Source organism: Eurytemora carolleeae, unplaced genomic scaffold, assembly GCF_000591075.1.
Source record: "Eurytemora carolleeae unplaced genomic scaffold, Eaff_2.0 scaffold444, whole genome shotgun sequence".
Classification (NCBI taxonomy): Eukaryota; Metazoa; Arthropoda; class Copepoda; order Calanoida; family Temoridae; genus Eurytemora; species Eurytemora carolleeae.
In genome coordinates, this window is record NW_019396373.1 from 56,535 (window position 1) to 80,049 (window position 23,515).

The window sequence follows — 23,515 nt, forward strand, 5'->3', positions numbered from 1 at the left end:
GGGGGGGGGGGAGGGATTTAGTGTTGATTAAACTTTAAAAAAAAATTCGACTAATAATATGATATGTTTTAAATATATGTTTTAAATGACAGGCACTACACAAAAAAATACAAAAATTTAAAGCAAAGAAAATGAGGATAGGAGGTGATCGAGGGAAAAAAAGGAAAAAAGAACGGCGTAATGTTGATTTTATATATTGCGTAATTTGTCATGTCACAAAAATTTTAAATCCAGTTAAAGTTTATTTTCTCAATGTGCAACGTGCAATCCGGGCAACGCACAAAACCCACAAAGTATTAGACTTGAATGTCGACCTGGATTAGACTTGAATGTCGACCTGGATTAGACTTTAATGTCGACCTGGATTAGACTTTAATGTCGACCTGGATTTCTTTGAAAAATATCTATCTGGATTTAGTTGTCTCCGAAAATCCTCCAACAAACCTAATATTTTGGGGGGAAAAATATTTTTTAAAAGGAAGAGGCCGAGAGTTAATGATATGTTAAGCAAATATAAATCCTTACTCACTCATTCTTTGTGAATAACCTCCTTAATATCATACTGAATAAAAAATATGATTGAACAAAAAAAGCTTGAACCCGTGTTTGAAATGCATAAACACATAAATACACAACATTTTCATTTCTGAAAAACACAGAGTTTTTAAACTGTTTGTTTTGCGTGGTTTGAGAGCGCCTGTTTTGTGAACTGAAATTAGACTGAAATTTATTTTTATTCACCCCCTGCATAATTTCTTAATGCTTAGAATGTATGCATTTCTGCTTTTATCTATCTATCTATCTATCTATCTATCTATCTATCTATCTATCTATCTATCTATCTATTTATCTATCTATCTATCTATCTATCTATCTATTTATCTATCTATCTATTTATCTATCTATCTACCCTATATGCTGTATATCTGCAGACACGAATATTATACAAAACCTCTTATTAGATTTTCTGCAAAGCGACCTATTGCCCCCCCATGTACCTTGTCGGATACCCCCCTCCCTGCTTTGATCCTCTGTCCCCCCCAGCAATACCTAGCCCAGGGGTATCTGAAACTACTAACTACCTTCCTTATTTTCTCCTGTTTACTAACTGAGTTCATATTAATCCGGTAATTATTAAGGGAGATTTAAGAAACATGAGACAAGTTTATGTTTTGAAGGAGGCTGCTATTTTGAAGCTTAGTCTCGAGTCTAATACTTAATTAATCTTGATTTTAATATTTAAAATTATTTATTGGGTTAAATGTTTAAATATCGTATAAGCAGGGAACGGATCATTCTGAGGTCCTTTTATAAACATTTAAAATTCGGTGTTGGTGATGAACCAAACCTCTGTGGAGTAAAATAAAGTAGATGTTAGTTCCACATTTATTAAAACTATATTTCGGTCTGGGTTGACCCTCGTCAGTTCTAACGATATAATAACCATCAAACAATCAAGGTATTATTGCTTTAAAAGCACTCTCCAAAAGTCTAAGATGTTTTAGAAATGCATGCTTGATAAGTTCTGGAGTTTCTTTTGTGACTTTTGAAACTATGCAGAGAGATGTTATCAGAATTTGTCTCTTTTTAAGATAAAAAAAACTCCGGTACAGCTGATTAAAGTTTTATATAATTTGAGAAACAAATCGATTAAATTTTATGAAACATGGTTAAGTGACAGAAATCAAATATATATTTTTACAACAACTAAACCCTTTATTTATATCCTCACTAAATCCTATATTTATAAATATTCACTAGATCCTATATTTATATATATTCACTAGATCCTATATTTATATATTCACTAGATTCTATATTTATATATTCACTAGAACCTATATTTATATATATTCACTAGATCCAATATTTATATATTCACTAGATCCTATATTTATATATTCACTAGATCCTATATTTATATATTCACTAGATCCTATATTTATATATTCACTAGATCCTATATTTATATAGTAAGGCCCCATTCACAAACGTACTCTTTAAACTTTTGTCTGAGCGGAAATGTTGGAATAATCCTTGTTTTTCTACTTGAAAATAAAATTTTCATCACCGCTTTTTATATAAAAATGGCTTGCGTATGTTTGCAGCAAGGATGGAAATTGTCAGAATTTATCTCTCTCAGATACTGGTGTTGAAAGGGTTTCTTTGTGAATCGGGTTTCACATGAAATTATGTCAAGAGTGCCGACAATTAATGATTCTAACCTGTTTATGTTTGAGAGGAGGAAGGATGGGAATACCTAAATTCCCATCATACCCAAACAATGGGGTTCTCTTTAACTTCCCAGACATAATCAATTAATCAATTAATCAATTAATCGATTAATCAACAGGTTCGAGGAGAATACACTTGATCAGTGATCAATAATTGATCTAAGGTCCACTGAAATAAGTTAGAAATTTTTTTCAATCAAAAATTATATATTTTTTAATTTAATAATTATAACCTACAATGACTCTATTTAGTCTCGGTTTTTAAACTTTTAAAAAATTCACCAAAAAAATGAGAAGTTTAAAAAATTTAAAAATTCTAAATAATGCTAAATAAACTTTGCCAAATTTTGAAACTGAGAGCAGATGCATAAAAAAACCTCAAACAATCGTTATAAAACAGTTTTTTTTGACAGGATTTTTTTGTATTTGTGGCGCTTTCTTATTGTCCTAAAACCTTTGAAAGTCTTGACAAACGAATCGCAAGTTATTGTGAAATGCTAGTCTAAATTTTTTTCCTCGAAATTTTTAAATTACTCTCATACCGGACCATCTATATATAAATTTGGCTTGTCTGTCTGTCTGTCTGTTTGTTTGTTTGTATCCAATAAACGTCAAAACGGCTGAACCGATCGGGCCCAAATTTTTTGTGGGACCTCACGGAGCCCCAGGGAAGGTTTATGAATGATCAAAATTTCAAATATTTGTCTCCATCAAAATTCGATCTTCATTAAATTTTTGAAAATTTTGAAAATCAACGAAATTTTTTGTGAAAATCCGCGAATTATTTTTGTTTTGTTTTACGATGTACACAAAGAGGACATGTTCACAATTAATTTAGAAGATGGACCATCTATATATAAATTTGGCTTGTCTGTCTGTCTGTCTGTTTGTTTGTTTGTATCCAATAAACGTCAAAACGGCTGAACCGATCGGGCCCAAATTTTTTGTGCGACATCTAGGGACCCCAGGGAAGGTTTATGAATGATCAAAATTTCAAATATTTGTCTCCATCAAAATTCGATCTTTATTAAATTTTTGAAAATTTTGAAAATCAACGAAATTTTTTGTGAAAATCCGCGAATTATTTTTGTTTTGTTTTACGATGTACACAAAGAGGACATGTTCACAATTAATTTAGAAGATGGGCGCAAAGCGCCCTGTAAGGCTAGTTCTTATTTATTTTTGAGTTCACCATCAACATCTCTATGAACAAATAAAATATATCAAACCATTTTTTTCCCTATGCATAAATTACGAATAGAAGATATATTTATGTATAAAAGGGCTAAGATAATTATCTTTATATTTAAAAACAAACTGTGACGTATTTTTTTTTAAATCATATTTTTTCACATTCAAATATTTCACAGACAATTTAACATCTTAGACCTTCAAAACACTTCTAAACGTTTAAACTATTTTAAAAAAATGTTTGTAGTAAGGATATTACTTTTAAACTCTTTAAATTCTTAAATATAAAACAGGTTAAAAACAAACAAATCTTTAAAATGATAAATTTTACAGATAAATAGTTGTTTTATATCTTTTATCGGAATTGATAATACTATTTTGAAATAAATAAACTTACACCTGATGAGAACCCTTCCCCCCCCCCCCCTCCAGTTAAAATTCCATGAGAAACTACTGCTTTAAGTCTGGTATCTTTTTACAGTAACCCACGTGGGAGTTGGCAGCTATGTTAAATAAAACGGAATCTAACAACATCAAATGCATATTTTTGGTCCGCCGCAACAAGCTTGCAAAAAGGAATGGTTTCACTAAATTATCTTCAGGGTACAAGGTGGAGTATTCTTTCACACATAAACACCAATTATGCTTTGATATTTGTTGTGTACATGTCAGAAAATTACTATTTTGCATTCGATAAAATCGCACCCTAATCTCTAATAGTTCTCCTTAAATCTATTTACTTGAAATGTGTTGTTATCATTATTGAAATTAGGTGGAAAAAAATAATCAAAACAGCCAAGAGCTTTTTTCCACCTAATTGCTTTTTACTTGTACTGTTAATATAATCATCAATTTGTAATTGTAAACTCGTTCTGTACACAGATACATGTATTTCAGCAATAAAATTTATCTTATCTTATCTTATCTTCTTCTTTGACAAAAAAGCTGATCAACTACATTAATAAAAAATTCTTGAAGCTATACTTTTCAACAAATAATGCAAGTTGCGCTTAAGAAATAAAATAACATTATTTAAACCAAATCGGTTTCCGGCGAATTTTTTTGCAAATATTTGCCCGAAATTGCGAAAACTGCACAAACATTTGTTTTCAGTGGAACCCAAACCCGCGAAATCTATCGTAAAACCATTGTTGTTTGACAGACAGACACAGGGTTTGGATAATCTGACAAGCTATAAGGAACATTTTTGAGTTGTAAAGTGGGCTTATACAATTGCTATATTTTAGTTCAAAAATTTTGGTATTCTGTGAATTTTGAAAACAATCACTTTAATTAATGACCATGCACCACACTATTTTTCAATTTAGTTAAAGGAAGTAATTGTTGTATTTTTCAGGTAATTTTCCTCTTCCCTTAATAGAGAAGATAAGACAATGGCGAACTGCAAGGAGAGGTTCGTGGGATTTATCTTATTTTCAACCGGTATCAATTGTTTCACTGTTTGATAAATGTTTCTGGCACCGAACATATGGTTCAACTGATTAATTGTGTAAGAGTGGAGGGTTGAACAGATCTTACTCCAAGGTAATAATTAACAAGCATCCTCATATTTGCCTAAAGCATTGGCGGCTGATAATGCCATTAATATCTGTAGGCAATTTTTCCTGGTACAGAAACAAATGTTCATTGAAGAACCCGCAATGTTTCAGGTTAATCCACATTATACCACAGTCGACCCATAAAACTGTGGAAGAACAAGACGACTTTTAGACTTAATGATCATGAACAGTCCAATGAATATAAAATACAGCAATAGTGCAGTGTAGACAGAACCAATTCATTTTATAAGTTGATTTTAAAAATACTGGTTAAAATATTTTTGCTTTATAACAAAATAAGATATATATAATATTGCTTAAATGTCGTCGTCCTGCTCAAGAGGTTTTATATTTATTTAAAAAGCTTAATTCATTTTTGAACTCTGTACTCCCCTTAATATCTAATCTTCAAATCCTTATATTTTTACAAACTGGTGTATATCGTTGATATTATTTTAGCTATGTTTTCTGCTAGATCAACAATTCAAGTCCATGATCCATTAACAATTTTTTTAACTCAAAAATATAATCATTCACTCCCGTAATTTAATATCTCAGTTTACAAAAACCTGTGTCCGAATTTAATGAACTTGAGCCGTGTCTTAAATCCGCCAAAAACCGATTTCAATTGAGCGCCGGCTTAAATCAACATTGAGTACAATTTTAAGTGAACCCAACCATATTTGAGCGGCGGCTTAAATTCAAGCCGCCGCTCAAATTCTTTAAATTCGGCCTCTGGTTAATTTTATTTCAAATTGTCAGAACTGAACAAGGTTAACATTCAAAAATCAAAGTTTGCTTTTTTATGGTGTCGATCTTTCTAAAACACAAACTTTTGAATTCAGTTTTAATTCAGAGCTGAAAACTTTAGAATGGTTGATATCGAGATTGATGCTTAAACTCCTGGTTTTACTAAATCCGAGATTATGTTAATAAACATTCGATATCCAAGAAAGAAGTTTAAAATTCAACCAATCAGCGTGTCAAGTTTAGATGCGCTCTTTAACTAATGATCAATTGAACGAACATAAGTTTTGGATTAGTGTTTATTAAGACTAACGTTCAAAATGACTATCGGCGTCAAATGTGATAAAATTTGTTTTTTAATAAATTTATATTAACATGATTAAGTTTAAATTTGTTTAAATGCTCTAAAAGCCCGCTTTTGAACATCTGACTTTAGTTCAATCGGATATTAGTCCAATCGATATCATCTCTGTGATTGTTACCAAAAGTAAATTTTTTCTACAGTATCCAAAAAGAGAGGATTAAGAAGAAAATCAAAAGTTTGTCCATTGGATACTCAGAATAAGTAATCAGGATTAAGGATATCTCATTCAAAAGTTGTCAGCTCAGGTTTGAAAGTATTGAATTTAAGTTTTCTTATCTCAGGTATAAACTTTCTTTAAAGGTAACTGGAATTGTGCAATTAAGTATAAATTTGCATAATTAGATGCAAATACTCAGATTCCTTGCTGCTAAGTAAACACAAGTTAAAATTTTTAATTTCAAATAAATTCAAATTATGTGCAAGCTTTTTCTTCAGAGCTCAATATTTTCTACTCTATAAAATAAATATCTAAACTTAACCATGACAAAATATTGAAGCTATTATAGTATACATAAAACTTTAAACACGGAATACAATTAAAGGGTTGAGCTTTTGCCACAAACTCTGATTTCTAATACCTGTATCTTTGCAACCCAATGTCGTAGACGTCAGATATTTAAACTAGGAATTCTGTTGTATCAAAGTATTAAACTATTAGGTTGAAAATATTTAGGGATTAGAGAATTTGAGTTTGTGGCAAAGACATAATTTCTTTATTTTTCTTTATTATAGGTTAATTTGTTACTCTAATTTTTCAGTATAAATACACTGCGCATCATTATATTTATATATTTTGCTTATAAAAGGACATTTTAGATTTTTTTATTTTTACAATAATTAGAAATCCAGGGGAACCCATACACACCGGACTAACCAGAGTTAGAGGCATTCGGTTTCTTCTATTTAAAATCCTACGCGTTTTGGTCTATAATTAAACAAACTTTAAACGTACGGATTTGTTTGCTTTACATTTTTCATTCAAAATGTATATGCTGGCAAAAAAGTATTTAAGAAAAAAGGCTAAAAAATTATGTTTAATAGGACAAATTGTGATTAAAAGTCACAACTTTCTGGAATTTAGAAAGAACCATTAAATAAACACAGGACTCACTGTAATAAACTTATTATTTTCATTTTTAGGTATTGTAATATGCATACATAATTTGCATTTTTGAGATTTTTAATTTTAATATTTGTTAAAATCATAAAATTCGATTTATTTCTAATTATTTCCTGAATATGAATGCTTTCTTTCACACGGGTTCATTCACATACATTCACTATACACTTTATTCGTAACCAACAATACGTAGATAGATAGATAGATAGCTGGGGTTTAAAGCACACTGCGCGTTGGGTGGTTTCTCCCTCAACGCCTCACGTTGACTGAACCTTAGATTTAAGTAAGCGGTGGCGAGAGAAGGAGGGGAGGGGGGGAATAAGATGAGTGGGGAGGTGGAAGGTGTGGGGAAATAAGACGAGGGGGTAGAAGGTGAGGGGGGGGGAATTTGGTGGAATCTCATTTCTCACCATGATCAAGGAAATCAGAGATTGTTGTGATTAAACATCTTCCGGGGCACTCAGGAGAACTAGAAATCTCTCTCCTGTATTTCTGCCATCTCTTCAAGTAATTTGGAATCTTTTTATTTCGAGGATTTTATCGTTTGATCTTTTTATAATTTAACACTGATGTTAAACAAATTTCCAATATTCTTTTTCCATGTTTTTTATTTTGCCATGAAAACTTACAAATACCAAAAAACATTTAACATAAACTGAAAAGTGCACAGGCTTTCTCTTTAAGCCTAATTTTTAAAAAAAAATCGTTTTCAATTCATTCCTCATAAAGCAAAAGGATAAAGCGCAAGTTAATACAGTTCAATCCATGAATATGTGGAATAGGAAGACGACAATGAAGTCATCTTATGCTTTTTTTTGTTACTAAAAAGAAAATGGTTACTAATGGATCTGTATGGTGTACAGGGTGGGTAAAAATAGTATTATTGATGGATTTGTAAAGTGTGTACAGAGTCCGTATTTAATTAATTTGAGCAGTGTCTTAAATTCGCCAAAAACCGGTTTCAATTGAGCACCGGCTTAAGTGGAACCAACCACATTTCAGCCATGTCTCAAATTTAAGCCGCTGCTCAAATTTTCGGACTCCGGGTGAGTAAAAATAGTTTTTCTGGTGGATTTTTAAATTCTACAGGGTGAGTAAAAATAGTTTTAATGTTGGATTTGTAAATTCTACAGGGTGAGTAGAAATAGTTTTACTGATGGATTTGTAAATTGTACAGGATAAGTAAAAATAGTTTAACTAATGGATCTGTAAAGGGTGAGTATAAACAAAATGGATAATTGGTGTTTTGAACTAAAGGAATTGTGTCTTTCCCACAAACTCTGATTTTCTAATCCCTATATCTTTGCAACCCAATGCCGTAGACCTTGGATATTTCAAAATACGAATTCTGTTGTATCAAATAATCTAAGTCCGAAATATCTAAGGTTTACACTGTCAGGTTGCAAGGATATAGGGAATAAAGAACTTGAGTTTGTGACAAATACTCAATTCCTTTTCAAAAATTTTGTTTTCTTTGAATTTCAAGCATAAAGTAATAAAATGTGATAAAAAACTCTAAAATAATTTTGGAACGTTGAAAAAAAAATCCGCGAAACCAATATTTTTGAAAAAAATTGCTTAGAAAATGTTCATACTATTGTTTTCCAAAATTTCATAAAAAGCTATCAAAAATGTATTCGATATAACAAAAAAAAGTAAGCCGATTATTTGAGTTTTTAAAGTTATAACAGTTCAGAGGTATAATTTGATAATATTTATAGGACTTTCAACTCTAAATTTTTTGCGATTTTTTTGTTATATATTTTTGAATTTTTTTATTACATTTTACTATTTCTAAGCCTAAAACCCAAACAAAATAAAAATTTTGAAATTTTTTTTTAAACATCGATAATCTTGTTTTTTTTTACTCACCCTGTTCACATACATATTGAATATTGACGTGTTTCATATACATTGGATTATTCAATATCGTAATTAATAATTAATTATTGAAGTCTAGAAGCTGATGTCTTCCAATGTGGGCCCCACTGCGCTTGATCTTTTAGGACTATAAAGATTGAAAAGAATGCACGAATCTCAATCAATATTTCATACTGTGTGTTTATTATGTATATTGAGAGCTGAAATTTATATCTCTAATATGCAGGGTTGAATGCAGCTTTGCAATTAATAATTCATTATTGTCTAATTTATTTCAAGAAAGGTAGAATTAATAATTAACAGGTTGTATCGCTCTACCTACTGTAGTTTGACGCATTAAACTATTTCATTTCAGATCTCATTATCCTGGGATCGGAACAAGCACTTATTCCTCTTTATAAGTTACCGAGGTTAATAAGCAGATCATGTGTTGTGAATTAGCGTTGACTCATACAAAACTTTTAACCTCAAAATAGATAGATAAAAATACAAAATAGTTTTTATTAGGTTTATAAACTCAAAGCTAGAGTTTTGATAGATTTTTATCGGAGATTTTTACGTAGCATAAAGCAACGTCTGAACTAAGTACATTTGAACATTTTGAAAAATAGGGTTATCAAGTTAGACAAATATGTATATTTCACTCATCCGATCTATAGGAAACTGAACTATTGACTTTCTGACCTAAAATTGTATATTGGTTAGGCTGGGTTGGTGGAATTGGAGTGGGTTAAACTTAGATATAATGGGTAGTCGAATTAAATCAGTACAAACGCGCAGGGAGTTAAAACTTACGCGATTTTTTTTTAAAAACTATTCGATAATTTAGTTCTTTAAACGCGCGCCATAAGTTAAATTCTTTTCGCTTATTGTGTAAGAACCCTTCTAGATTACTGTGCCAGGGTGTCCCAATAAACATCGGATTGAATTTGCAATCTTTTGATCGTTTTTGATCAGTGAATTGAGTTTCTCAACTGACAATTTAATTAAGAATTAAACTGATTACTGATATTTCGAACTTTGAATATTTTATCTTGCAGAATTTATGGTTTGAAACATCTCAATTTTTTAAATAAAAGAAATGCTTGCAGAAAGATCAGCAACCAAAAGCTTGGATTATTTCTATTTTAGTATTTATAGAATTCAAGGATATTTTTTTCGGGATACCCTTTATGGACTCTCAGCTCTTGAGCAATTGGATAAATGAAAAATAATTGTATTTAGTTTTTATTTAAATGTATTTTTGAACATCGGTTTCGTGACTTTTTTCTTCCTATTTTTAAAAGTATATTTTACTTATGCAAAACCTATAATTTTCCAGTATGTAGTAAATAAACACATTTTCGACCTTGGGAGGGTGTTTCATGTAAAGAATACAATATAAAGGGAAGATTCATGATTTTACACTCAATCTCAACATGCAAACGTTAATTTTATTTCATTTTACATCCATGACTTATAGCGACGTATGACACCTTCAATACTCCTTTTACACTCATAAGGTTTTAATAAAAAAGATTGTCTCAAGAAGCATTTAAGATTTCATAAAACTGTTTGTAGTGACTATCATGAACAAGGAACAGTCACTTTATAAAACATATTTAAAAGAGTGTTTGCCTTAAAACGGTGTTAGTTTAGTCAAATTATGGAATTATATTTTGGCAAAAAATCTCTTATCTGAAGTGCGTAATCTTTGAAAGGTTGAGCGCTGACGCTACGCATTTTCTAGCTGTAAACTTCTTATATGGGTCTTTAACCCATAATTTACTTCAAGTAATAAGCTTAATCTGAAATAAGGTAATTTACAAAGACTAAAAAAGTTGGGCAAATAACACAAGTTGAAGTCATAAAACCCCTTGCATATTTAATTTCTTCTTGTTCGTGCATCTTTCAGTCATATTTTGGCTAATTTGGAAAAAATATAATTTGGATACATCCTTCCAGTTTTGCCAAGCTGCAAGCTTCAGAACCAGGTATTTTTCTACAGTACACCCATTAGATGTGTCAGCAACAGAAATTAGAACTGATACAAATTAGAACAAATACAAATTTTCTATTAGATTAAAATGGGGGGGGACGTCTCCCAGCCCCTTTTCTGATATTGTCTCTTTGCTACCGGAATAAATTGACAGTGAAAAGCTTATCATTGGAGAGTTCTCTGTCCAAATTTCTTTTTTGTTTTGTTTCTTGCTTCTACGTTTTTAAGGCCTCTCCAAATAGTTCTTGTGACATTGAGTTGTGGAGCAGGTAGGAAAGAGATAAGGAAGTTTGGAGGAGGAAGGGCATGAGGGATTTCAGTAGAAGATCCCTGCTTTCCTTCATGTAAAAGTCTTTCCAACTTACGCGGGATTAAGGAAACCCATAACTGCAACGCTTATGCAAAATGGGGATTTGAAAGCCTTAAAGCCCATCAGGTGTAATCATAGTGCACAGTAGTTGAATCCTCACAGCCTCCCAAGTAAAAAACCGGCATCATTGTGCAATTGCATGGCTTATATGCCTATCAGGGGTTAAACTTCTGTGCTTTTTCATCTGAGATGTTGATAAGTTGATAAGCTGAAGATGGAGTTCTTGTTTGAATTAATTCCTATGTTTCGCTACTCCCGTGTTGGATAAGTCATGAACAACTCCACGCAGTGCGCTTCCAAGCTGTGCATCTGGGAGCTACTATGGGCAGAGGTCCGTAGCCCTCTGAGAGCAGAAGGCAACAGTTTGGTCTCTCTATATAAGAGACAAAAAAATATAATCGGTTTCTTCAATTTGTATTTAATCACGTCTTTTGGACTATAAATATAAAATTTTTCATTTAAAACGCCGACAAAAAAGTAAAGAGAAAAACGAAAAACGAATTTAGGATACACAATGAAGCATAAAAAAAGTAGGAATAGGATAAACATTAGTCAAGAAATAGGAATCTACAAGAATAAAGAAGATACAAAAGAAGTAAATCTAAAAAAGAGCCAATATGTCTAATCCCAATCTGGCTTTACACTCACTCTACTTAGAGATTGGAGCTCTTTCTGGAATAGCCCTGGTCCGCAGCTGATTAAAAGACTCACTCACCGTGTTTTAAAGCAATGGGACAGCATGCTTAACAGCTTATTCTTCTTTAAAAAAATCTAGCTAGTTAAACACAGCAAAATAGGACAGCCAGAAAACAACAATATAGGAAAATAATTATCTGCATTCTGCATTAAATACATGTATCAATAAATTTGTTTTATAAAAAAATCTGGAAAAAAATAAATAAATGGTTAAAAATAACTGTACACTACATACAACCAACAAGAGCTAAGGTACAGATTTATAACTGTACAGTACATATACCAAACTGGAGTTAGGGTAACAGATTTATAACTGAACAGTACATATACCCGACTGGAGCCAGAGTACAGATTTATAACTGTACTGTACATACACCCAACTAGAGCTAGAGTACAGATTTATAATTGTTCTGTACAGTGTACATATACCCGACTGGAGCCAGAGTACAGATTTATAACTGTACTGTACATAATACCAACTAGAGCTAGAGTATAGATTTATAACTGTACTGTACATGTACCCGACTGGAGGTAGAGTATAGATTTATAACTATACTGTACATATACCCGAATGGAGCTAGAGTACAGATTTATAACTGTACTGTACATATACCCAACTAGAGCTAGAGTATAGATTTATGACTGTACTGTACATATACCCGACTAGAGCTAGAGTATAGATTTATAACTGTACTGTACATGTACCCGACTGGAGCTAGAGTACAGATTTATAACTGTACTGTACATATGCCCAACTAGAGCAAGAGTATATATTTATAACTGTACTGTACATATACTCGACTGGAGCTAGAGTACAGATTTATAACTGTACTGTACATGTACCCGACTGGAGGTAGAGAATAGATTTATAACTATACTGTACATATACCCAACTAGAGCAAGAGTGCAGATTTATAGCTGTACTGCACATATAACCAACTGCAAGCTAAAGTATAGATTTATAACTGTACTGTACATATACCCAACTAGAGCTAGAGTATAGATTTATAACTGTACTGTACATATACCCAACTAGAGCTAGAGTACAGATTTATAACTGTACTGTACATATACTCAACTAGAGCTAGAGTACAGATTTATAACTATACTGTACATAATACCAACTAGAGCTAGAGTACAGATTTATAACTGTACTGTACATATACCCAACTAGAGCTAGAGTACAGATTTATAACTGTACTGTACATATACCCAACTAGAGCTAGAGTATAGATTTATAACTGTACTGTACATATACCCAACTAGAGCTAGAGTAAAGATTTATAACTGTACTGTACATAATACCAACTAGAGCAAGAGTACAGATTTATAACTGTACTGTACATATACCCAACTGCAAGCTAGAGTATAGATTTATAACTATACTGTACATATACCCAACTAGAGCTAGAGTATAGATTTATAACTGTACTGTACATATACCCGACTGGAGCCAGAGTATAGATTTATAACTGTACCTAGTTCTTGACTAATCGTGCGTTTAACAATTCATTTCAACTAATTACTGGTGATCATTTAATCCACAGATTCATCCAATAGAATTCATCCATAGCTAATTCTAAATATCTTTACAGCAAAGAGTAAACCACAAAAAAATTTATCAGATCGGGCATTCATTATAATTTAGAAAAGTTTTGTAGGAGCTGGTTCTTGACGTCTCTCTCTGAACTGTTTTTTAAAAGTTCATTTTATACATTCTGGGTTATGTCTCTGTGGGCAGGGGCGTACGAGGGGGGGGGCGGGACCCCCGGTCCCCTTCTACGCGTACTGAGGGGGGCACCAATGAAAAAATACTTAAAAATCTCACTTTTGCCCTTAACTAAAAAGTTTCATTAAAAAAAGCTCTAACCAATACTGCCTCAGTGTAAATATATCTTTGGTATATTATTTATAATACAACCTATATCGTTTCTATGAAAATATAGATATTTTTTTAAGAAACGTCTCCATCTCCATTATTCACGTATTGAACAAAAAAGTTACATCGTCTCTGAAGTCACATACCTTGTAGGTAACCCTGCATATTTAATAATTGTCTTTGAATTGTTATGTTTAGTGAGGCCCTCTGTATTCACCTCCCCCCCCCCCTCTGTATGAAACCTGGCAAGCCTTTGTCTAGTTTTATTTATATTTTATGATAAATTTGTTTGATTAAATTTGAAAAGATTGGGAGTTAACCAACATAGATCAATTACATTTCAACGCCATTTCTGAATTACAGCAATTTTTTAATGTTGTGATTTGGAATTTTTTATTTAAAATTTATCTCTATCTCATTATCCAGTAACAGTATATCCTAAAATTGTTTAAACTACGGAGCCCACGTAAAACTAACTAAGCAAAAGTGTGTCCTGCAGACACACTTTTTGAGGATAAAGATATTTCTGCAGTGTATGATCACTACGGGATTTCGAAGAGAAATTTAATTAGTCTGCAGAGGATGGATATTTTACTTTTAAGTACCCCTTGACATGTACATTTTTAAACTAAAGAAATTTGGTTTTTGATCGTAATTGTCAAATTTCTCATCGATTTTTCCGTGAGACTGTTCAACCTTTGAATTACTGTGTAACGTGTTTATCCCCTATATTAAAAATTTTAACTTTTTATTTTTTGAATTGTTCACATATATGTTTATCAAATTGAAAAGAATATTTCGTACATTTCATTCACTAAATATAAAATATTTTAAACATTGTACTGCAACTGTCGGCGTAATTGTACTGCAACTTTCGGCGTAATTGTACTGCAACTGTCGGCGTAATTTCAGGTAATTCTTTATTCATAAAGAGAGCAGTATGTCCAATGAACAATGGTACTCTAAAACTCTTTGTCTCGTTATGAATGCATTAGAAATCCATAACTTTCTCCTTGAAAAATTATTATTTCAATTATGGTTCCTCAATAGATGGTTTTATAAAATGACAATGCTCCACATCATTCATCGAAAGAGGTCGTCCGTCGTTTTTTTTTTAATGGTCCTTTACCTGAAATTACAACAAACCTCCCTTTTAAATTCCTCTAAATTTACTAGTGTATCCAGGTTTGTGAAAACCTAGTTCTTCTATAGAATTGGGTTGGAATCCCGGAATTCAGGAATCCTGGATATCTGGGTATCAAGAGTATCTGAAGGATCAGTATATAGACATCTACACCTGGAGACTCAATTAGAAACCTATAGAAAACAAACCGATTTGTCATAAATACAGAGTTCTTCAAACGGCGTGGGACTGTTTGGTAAAAAAGCGAAACGCTACCAAAAGGAATTGAGTTTTCGTCACAAGCTCAAATTTTCTAATTCCTAATCTTTGCAACCTGATGGTATAAATCTTTGATATTTCAAAGTTAGACTATTTGATCTTACAGAATTCATAGTTTGAAATACCTAATGTATTCCACTTTAGGTTGCAAAGATATTGGTATAAAAAATCAGAGTTTGTGGCGAAAACTCAATTCATTTACAAATGCGGTTAAAGAAATGCAGTATTTGCCACAGAATTCATAATTGGGTTCATAATTTAGGACTAACTGCAAATGGTATTAGAAAATCAGAGTTAGTGGCAAAGACTAAATTCTTTTTAACCGGGAGGATTCGTTTATTCTTTTAACTACTGGTGAAGTTAAGAATTCTGTAATTCTAAATCACTTTAGTATCTCAAAAACTAAAGAATTGCCGAGGATGAGACTTCCACCTTAAAAAGGTCCTGTGTACGTTCTTCATTAATTGGACCTGAAGGAGATAACACAAATATTCCACATCAGATGGAGATTATAAAAAGGAAGATATTTAGAAAATATTTTAGTTTTTTTGCTAGACTCTTGGAGAAATCCCATTCTTATGATAAATAAATTACCTTGGTTATCTATATAAACATCTCTTTTTTCGTCAATCCTCTGCTCGTGAGTAAAAGGACTGAAAGCTAGCTATGAAGGGCGTGTCCCTCTCAAAGCTGCAGAAGAGGTGTGTCACTCTGAAAGTCAATTATTTCTGTTAAATGTTTAAGAAAATCATTTTCAATTTAGACTTATCATTCTCAGTTATCTTCACACCTTGCAGAGGTTTCCAATGTAAGGCAGAACAACTGTCGTCTTCAGTTTTTATTAAAGACGACATATAAAGTACATATTTCCTTGACATTTTGCAAAGTAAACAGGGTTACCCACAGAAGGATGAGACTATAAACTCGACTTGAAATTGTTAAAACTTAACGCTTGTTAGATTGCATTAAATCGTCTGCCTTACACATAGTCGTCCAATGACTTATCTTATGATTTCCCAAAGACAAAAACAGGTTTACAATTGTTATTAATAATATTAGAACAGACAGTATTAATTCCTTACAGACGTCTCATCATTTGTGGGTTTATTTGTACAGGGTGTCCCACGAAACATGCCATTACCAAGACGATTTTAAAGTCGTCTTTCATCTTTGAATGTATTTGTGTAATTCTGTCGTCAGCCTACTTAAGCATGGATGATTCTTAAAACAATAACCCTTAGTCCTGGTATTTCTAAAATGTGGTCTGTCTTTTTAGTGCTTTCAATATTACCGGGGATATTAAGAATTTAGTTCAGATTTCAAGACTAAAATTGTCGAAATCTTAACAAAATTCTACATATCTCCGGTAATATTGAACGCACAACTTAAAGGCAGACCACATTTTGGAAATGCCAAGCCAAGAGGTATTTTGTATTTTTTAACTCCAAGATTTTAGTTCTAAAATTGGGTCGATAAATGAAAACAGCAAATTATATCAAAGATTAAAGACGACCTTTACATCGTCTTGCTACTGTAACTGTAAACCTCGGTGAAACTTATCATGGAAAGGTATGGACCGAAGACGACATCCATTCTGTTCAGGGTGCAATGAATAGGATTCTTTTATGAACTGGAATGAGCCTGGAACTTAACTTACTGCTACAAGGTTACCCACACAGATTGAGACTTCAGAAACGACTTTACGGAATTAAAACTAAAAGATTAACCACACAGATTGAAACTTTATGAGACGACTTTACGGAATTAAAACTATAAGGTTACCCACACAGATTGAGACTTCAGAGACAACTTTACGGAATTAAAACTAGAAGGCTACCCACACAGATTGAGACTTCATGAGACGACTTTACGGAATTAAAACTGCAGGGTTACCCACACAGATTGAGACTTCATGAGACTACTTTACGGAATTAAAACTATAAGGTTACCCACACAGATTGAGACTTCATGAGACGACTTTACGGAATTAAAACTGCTACCCACAAAGATTGAGACTTCATGAGACGACTTTACGGAATTAAAACTGCTACCCACACAGATTGAGACTAATGACGACTTTACGGAATTAAAACTACAGGGTTACCCATACAGATTGAGAATTCAGAGATGACTTTACGGAACTAAAACTACAAGGCTACCCACACAGATTGAGACTTCATGAAACGACTTTAAGGAATTAAAACTACAGGTTTACCCACACAGATTGAGACTTCATGAGACTACTTTACGGAATTAAAACTACAGGTTTACCCACACAGATTGAGACTTCATGAAACGACTTTACGGAATTAAAACTACAGGTTTACCCACACAGATTGAGACTTCATGAGACGACTTTACGGAATTAAAACTACAAGGTTATCCACACAGGTTGAGACTTCATGAAACGACTGTACGGAATTAAAAATGCTACCCACACAGATTGAGACTTCAGAGACGACTTTACGGAATTAAAACTACAGGTTTACCCACACAGATTGAGACTTCATGAGACGACTGTACGGAATTAAAAATGCTACCCACATAGATTGAGACTTCAGAGACGACTTTACGGAATTAAAACTGACTGTTTCCTTATATCTAGGCTTCCCTGCCACTGTAAATTTGTTTCTTTCTTTGCCCAACTCCAATTATTAAAAATGCATAAAAAAAAACTTTTCCCGACAAATATTCCACTCCGCGATACAAACTTTCAAACTGTATCCACAGTTCCAATTGTTCCACTCCGCCATACAAACTGTCAAACTTTATCCACAGTTCCGATTGTTTCCTATAACATCTACTTCGATATCGAACCTTCCTTTTTGTAATTTAACTTAATTTAACCTAGAAGACGACATATTTAAAGAGTTTCAGGTTGTCTTTGCCGGCGCGCCTTGCTCCTATGATTCTTTTAACGTAAAAAATGGTTGAACTAGATAGCTTTATATACTTTACTTCTAGTGCACTCTTGACTTTACTATAAAATTAGTTAAATTATAATCTGTACCTAGTTAAAATACTTCTCTCAATAAATCAAATACAACTTCTATAGTATCCCTTTCCAAACCCGGGGGCCGGGACAAAATAGTTTATAATATTTTTCAGAAAATATGTATACAGTGAGAACCAGAACACTGTGGAATAGGTGGACAATATAGTAATATAAGTGTATTTGATATTGTTACAAAGCGAAAAGTTTTACTAGTAAACTTATTTTATCATGTTTTAAGTTAAAATATAAATAAAAAATGTTATTATGTATAAAATAAAAAAAAACTGTGCATTCGTATCAGAAGAAAGAATGAATATTCTTTTATAATTTGTCCTACAATCAATTGTCCAACAATATACAAGCATTTGTCCTATAATCTACAATCATTTGTCCTGCAATCAATTATACAACAATATACAAGCATTTGTCCTATAATCTACAATCATTTGTCCTAAAATCAATTGTCCAACAATATACAAGCATTTGTCCTATAATCTACAATCATTTGTCCTACAATCAATTGTCCAACAATATACAAGCATTTGTCCTATAATCTACAATCATTTGTCCAACAATATACAAGCATTTGTCCTATAATCTGCAATCATTTGTCCTGCAATCAATTGTCCAACAATATACAAGCATTTGTCCTGTAATCTACAATCATTTGTCCTGCAATCAAGTGTCCAACAATATACAAGCATTTGTACTATAATCTGCAATCATTTGTCCTGCAATCGTTTATCCTACAAATCATTAGTCCTGCATATCACTTACATCCTACATTTTCTTATTTGTGTCATTCAAATAACGAAACATTTGATTTTGTGTACCTAGGTTCTCCAGACCCAACTTGAATGTTTGAGAACATGATGAGCGAGTTCCCTTCGTGTAAAATTTTTCTTTCCCAGGACAACTTGGGAAAAATATTGCAAAAGAACTAAAAATAATATCTTAAATTAAAAAAATTCTAGATGGTCCAAAAAGCTTTAAAAATCCCTTTATTACCTAAAAGGTATTTTTGAATTGGGAATATGCATAGTTGGGTGTGAAATAAGAACAGGAGGTATGAGGTAACAACATCGTATCATTAGTAATTAGAAAATCAGAGTTTGTGGCAAAAAATCAGTTTCTTTGATCTGTTCCTACTCTGTAGACTGTATAAAATATCACAAAAGTACTTTAATTTTTGTTTGATACGTACCTTGCTGGTCTTTCCCGCCTCAAACTCAAACTCAATAAACTTAGATCTGAAAAGAGTGAAACATTTAGTTACTCGCTTGATAATCCAGTGTTGCCCAATGCCCAGGGTACTCATAGTTACTCCCACTGTTTACCCGCTGTTGGTAGTAATTTATGATTTTAGCTATTTTTCCCAATAAAAGTTGACCGACTCAATTTAGAATCTCAAAACCAAGCTAATAATATTTTTGTGGGTCTGATCAAGTTCCCCAAACAAAATTAGCGGCAAAGGGTTCCTGAGTTATGATCGGGCATCCAAACAAACAGAGATTGCAACTTTATATATATAGATCTTTCGTTGTATGTTGTATGGGATACCTGTCTATTAAACCAGTTGTATGTTGTATGGGATACCTGTCTATTAAACCAGTTGTATGTTGTATGGGATACCGGTCTATTAAACCAGTTGTATGTTGTATGGGATACCTGTCNGACGCCGAATTTTCCGTTATCTTGAAGACCCAAGCGTTGGGGAGGGGGCGGAACAACCCCGGGGTAGCTAGGGTTAAATGCGATCCTAGGATGGAGCAAAATCGAAGGGGGACAGGCAGTTGATCGTCAGCTCCCTTGATCTAAAGGTCCCTTTGAAGAATTCCCCTATTTGATGAAACTGATTTGATTAATAATATTTAGTTTGTATAAGTGAGACGATGAAAATGAAAATGTAAAATGTCCCCTGTTTGATGGAACTGATTAGATTCATAATATTTAGTTTGTATAAGTATCGTTCGATTTAAAGTTTGTATCTTTTGTATATAAATATATTGTAAGAAAAACCGACTCGTTGAATATTTAAGAAACTCAGTGCATTGCTTTATTGATTTTTATTCATATACAATATTAGGACTTGATCAAACCCCTTGGAAGTTCTATCGGATGTTCCTGTTTCGAGAAATAGATATAAAACATACTAATTTATCATGTTTTAAGTTAAAATATAAATAAAAATTTTCATCATGTAAGAAATAAAAAAAAAATTGTGTATTATTAGTATCAGAAGAAAGAATGAATATTTTATAATTAATATAGTAAGTTTGACTAAAATTTAGCACGACTAATACTATACAATTACAATAAATATTAGAGGTTGATTAAGTCTTCTAGTCTTTCCCATACAAGATTGCTTGCTTAGGACTTGATCAAGACCCATGGAAGTTCTATCTGATATTCCTGTTTCGAGAAATAGATATAAAACTCAAATAAATACCAATTTATAATTTACCTTCTTGTAAAAATGGCTAGTTTACAAAATCATCCTTTTTTCAAAATTAGCCGTTATATGATTGAAAGATGTATGAAAGATGAACAAGAAGAAAGAGAAGAAGAAATATAGAAATATCAAAATATTTTCACCTGATATCATATTACTATTCAAAATTATTGTAAAATTTAATTAAAAATAAATTATTGAAGTTAAAAACTAATTTATAATTTATATTTTATAATTTATAATTTATAAATTATAATTTATAATTTATAATTTATAATTTATAATCCATAATCTATAATCTATAATGTATAATGTATAATGTATAATCTATTATCTATAATCTATAATCTATAATCTATAATCTATAATCTATAATTTATAATTTATAATTTTAATTTACAATTTTTAATTTATAATTTATAAATTTAAGTTTTCCCTTAATTTTTCCTGCATTTTTCAGACATTTTTTCAAAAACTTTGTGTTAGGTCCATGTGGGGTGTGTAAAGTCACTTTCTTTGGGACAGTAAAATCAATTTTGGACTCTATATTGCATTTCGCCCTCTCCTTCACCATTTCCCCCATTTTTCCCGCATTTTCTCCCTCATAAAGGACAAAGAAGCCATCTGACTTTATTAACAGAGATTTCACTCTGATTTTTGCATGCAGAGCTGAAATGTGATCTAGTATTGAACCAAACACAAAATGTTGGGAAAAATATTTTTTCCCATATTTTTTCAAAAACTTTGTGATAGGTCCATGTTTACCTCACCAATTATTCTGTAAAAAAACTGAATTGATAAAGATGTTTTCTTGCAAGTAATTCTTTTTTTTTGGACTAAATGTTAAAGATAATTTTATGAACAATTAAGTATTGACGTTTTAAATTTATTTTTTATAATGTGTGTATGATTTATATAACTCATTAATCTATTTTTTCAAAGTTTACAAATGTTTAAATAAGTTTTCTTTCGCTGTTGTATCTTCAAATGGGAGTTTCCTTCATACTTTACCTTTCTTATGCTATGAATTTACGAATAAAATCAGAGACAAAAATGTCTAGAAAAAGAAATTATTTAGACATGGAACAAAGGCAAAGTATGAAGGAAAACTCTCATTTTTTGATAAAACAATAGAAAACTTATGTATGATGCAATATGTTCACTATTAACAATTTTTAAGTAATACTCACCAGTTGCAATTTCACCCTTTCTCATACTCCTTAGTCAGTAGATGTACAGGGTCATACAAGAGCATTTGTGAAGGGGGCAGGGCAGATTATAAAAATTTTTGTGCCCCCCCTTGGCAACATTGTGCCCCCCACTCTAAAAACCCCTGCTATCGATACATATTGCTTTATAAATTATGATTTCAAATATGTATACACAATGAAGGCAGTATTGATTAAAGCTTTTATATTAAAATCTTTTTTAGTTAAAGGCAAACGTGAGATTTTAAAGCATTTTTTATGAGACCACAAATAAGAAATGGGAAACATAGATGTTTAATGCAATACTTGATCAGACAAAGCTTTGAAGGGTATTGTTGGGATACAGAATATATTTTTTCTTTTCTGAATCTTTTAGTTTGGGTCAGTGCAATGCAATGCAATGTAGAATGTAGATTGCCGGAGGAAGGGAAATTCAAGCAGATGTAATATTAAAAGAGTCCTCCCCATGAGTGCCCCCCTCATAAAGGGGGGGCCGGGGGGCTCGCCCCCCCCTTCGTAGGCCCCTGTAGATGTTCAGTAGATTTGTAGATTTTCCCAAATAGGTTTTGCGGATTTCCAATTTTACAAAAAAATATTAGATATATTTTCATTTGATAAAAATGATGATATACATATAATACTATTCAGAAGATTAAACATATAAATAACAAAGAAAACCATTCTTGATAAATACTATGTTGACGTTTTCCATATTCTTTTTATTAACTCTCCTTTCTTTGGCTTTCCTGTTGGATAACAGTCTGTGGATCTTTACTCAATTTTCTCTTTCTGAGTCCCCTTCTTTTAAACTGTTTCAGAGGATTGAAGGACTCTCTTGCCTTGGCTTTCTATTCTTTGTTCTGTAGGGTTTGATTTCCTAGCAATAGAATCAGAGGTTCGTTTTCAAACATCAATGTCTCGATGGGAAGAATCCTACTCCTGAAAAATAAAAAACCTAATAATGGTAAACAGTACTAGATCAAAAATATTACAGATCAAAAAATAGGATTAAATTTATTAATAAAAAATTACCAAATTAAAAATATTATTTTGATGAATAAAAATTAATAATGAAAAGTAAAGTAAAATTAAAAGAAACCAGAAGTAAAAATTTAAATTTCTGAATTAAAATTTAAAAAGTGATAAGTTTAATTTTAATAATCAAAAATAAAAAATAAAAAACGATCATTATTCGTTTTCTAAAAGTTCAATACAATTGGGTCGTTTTTAAAAACGGTCGTCTTTGTAAAAACGATTTGCGACTATTTTTTATACAATTGTTTTCTAAAAAACTATCTCTTTTGAAAAAACGATTGAAAAATGAAACAAAAAACGATCATTTAACGATCATTTTCAAAAACAATTAACAACCCTCGCATAAATAAAAGGTTGATCGAGTACGGGGAAGATCTGTACGTGTCTGAGGTCACTGATTAAGA

General features: G+C 31.8%; 1 protein-coding gene across 1 annotated transcript in view; it reads right to left on the minus strand.

The window, feature by feature from the left end:
* Positions 1-2,402, minus strand: part of LOC111701973 (protein phosphatase 1 regulatory subunit 14B) — a 57,621-nt gene extending 55,219 nt beyond the window's left edge. Inside the window, exon 1 of the mRNA XM_023473479.1 lies at positions 2,226-2,402. Coding sequence (XP_023329247.1) covers positions 2,226-2,312 — 87 coding nt within the window. The 5' untranslated portion in view covers positions 2,313-2,402. The remainder of the gene's footprint in view (positions 1-2,225) is intronic.
* Between the last annotated feature and the right edge of the window lie 21,113 nt (positions 2,403-23,515).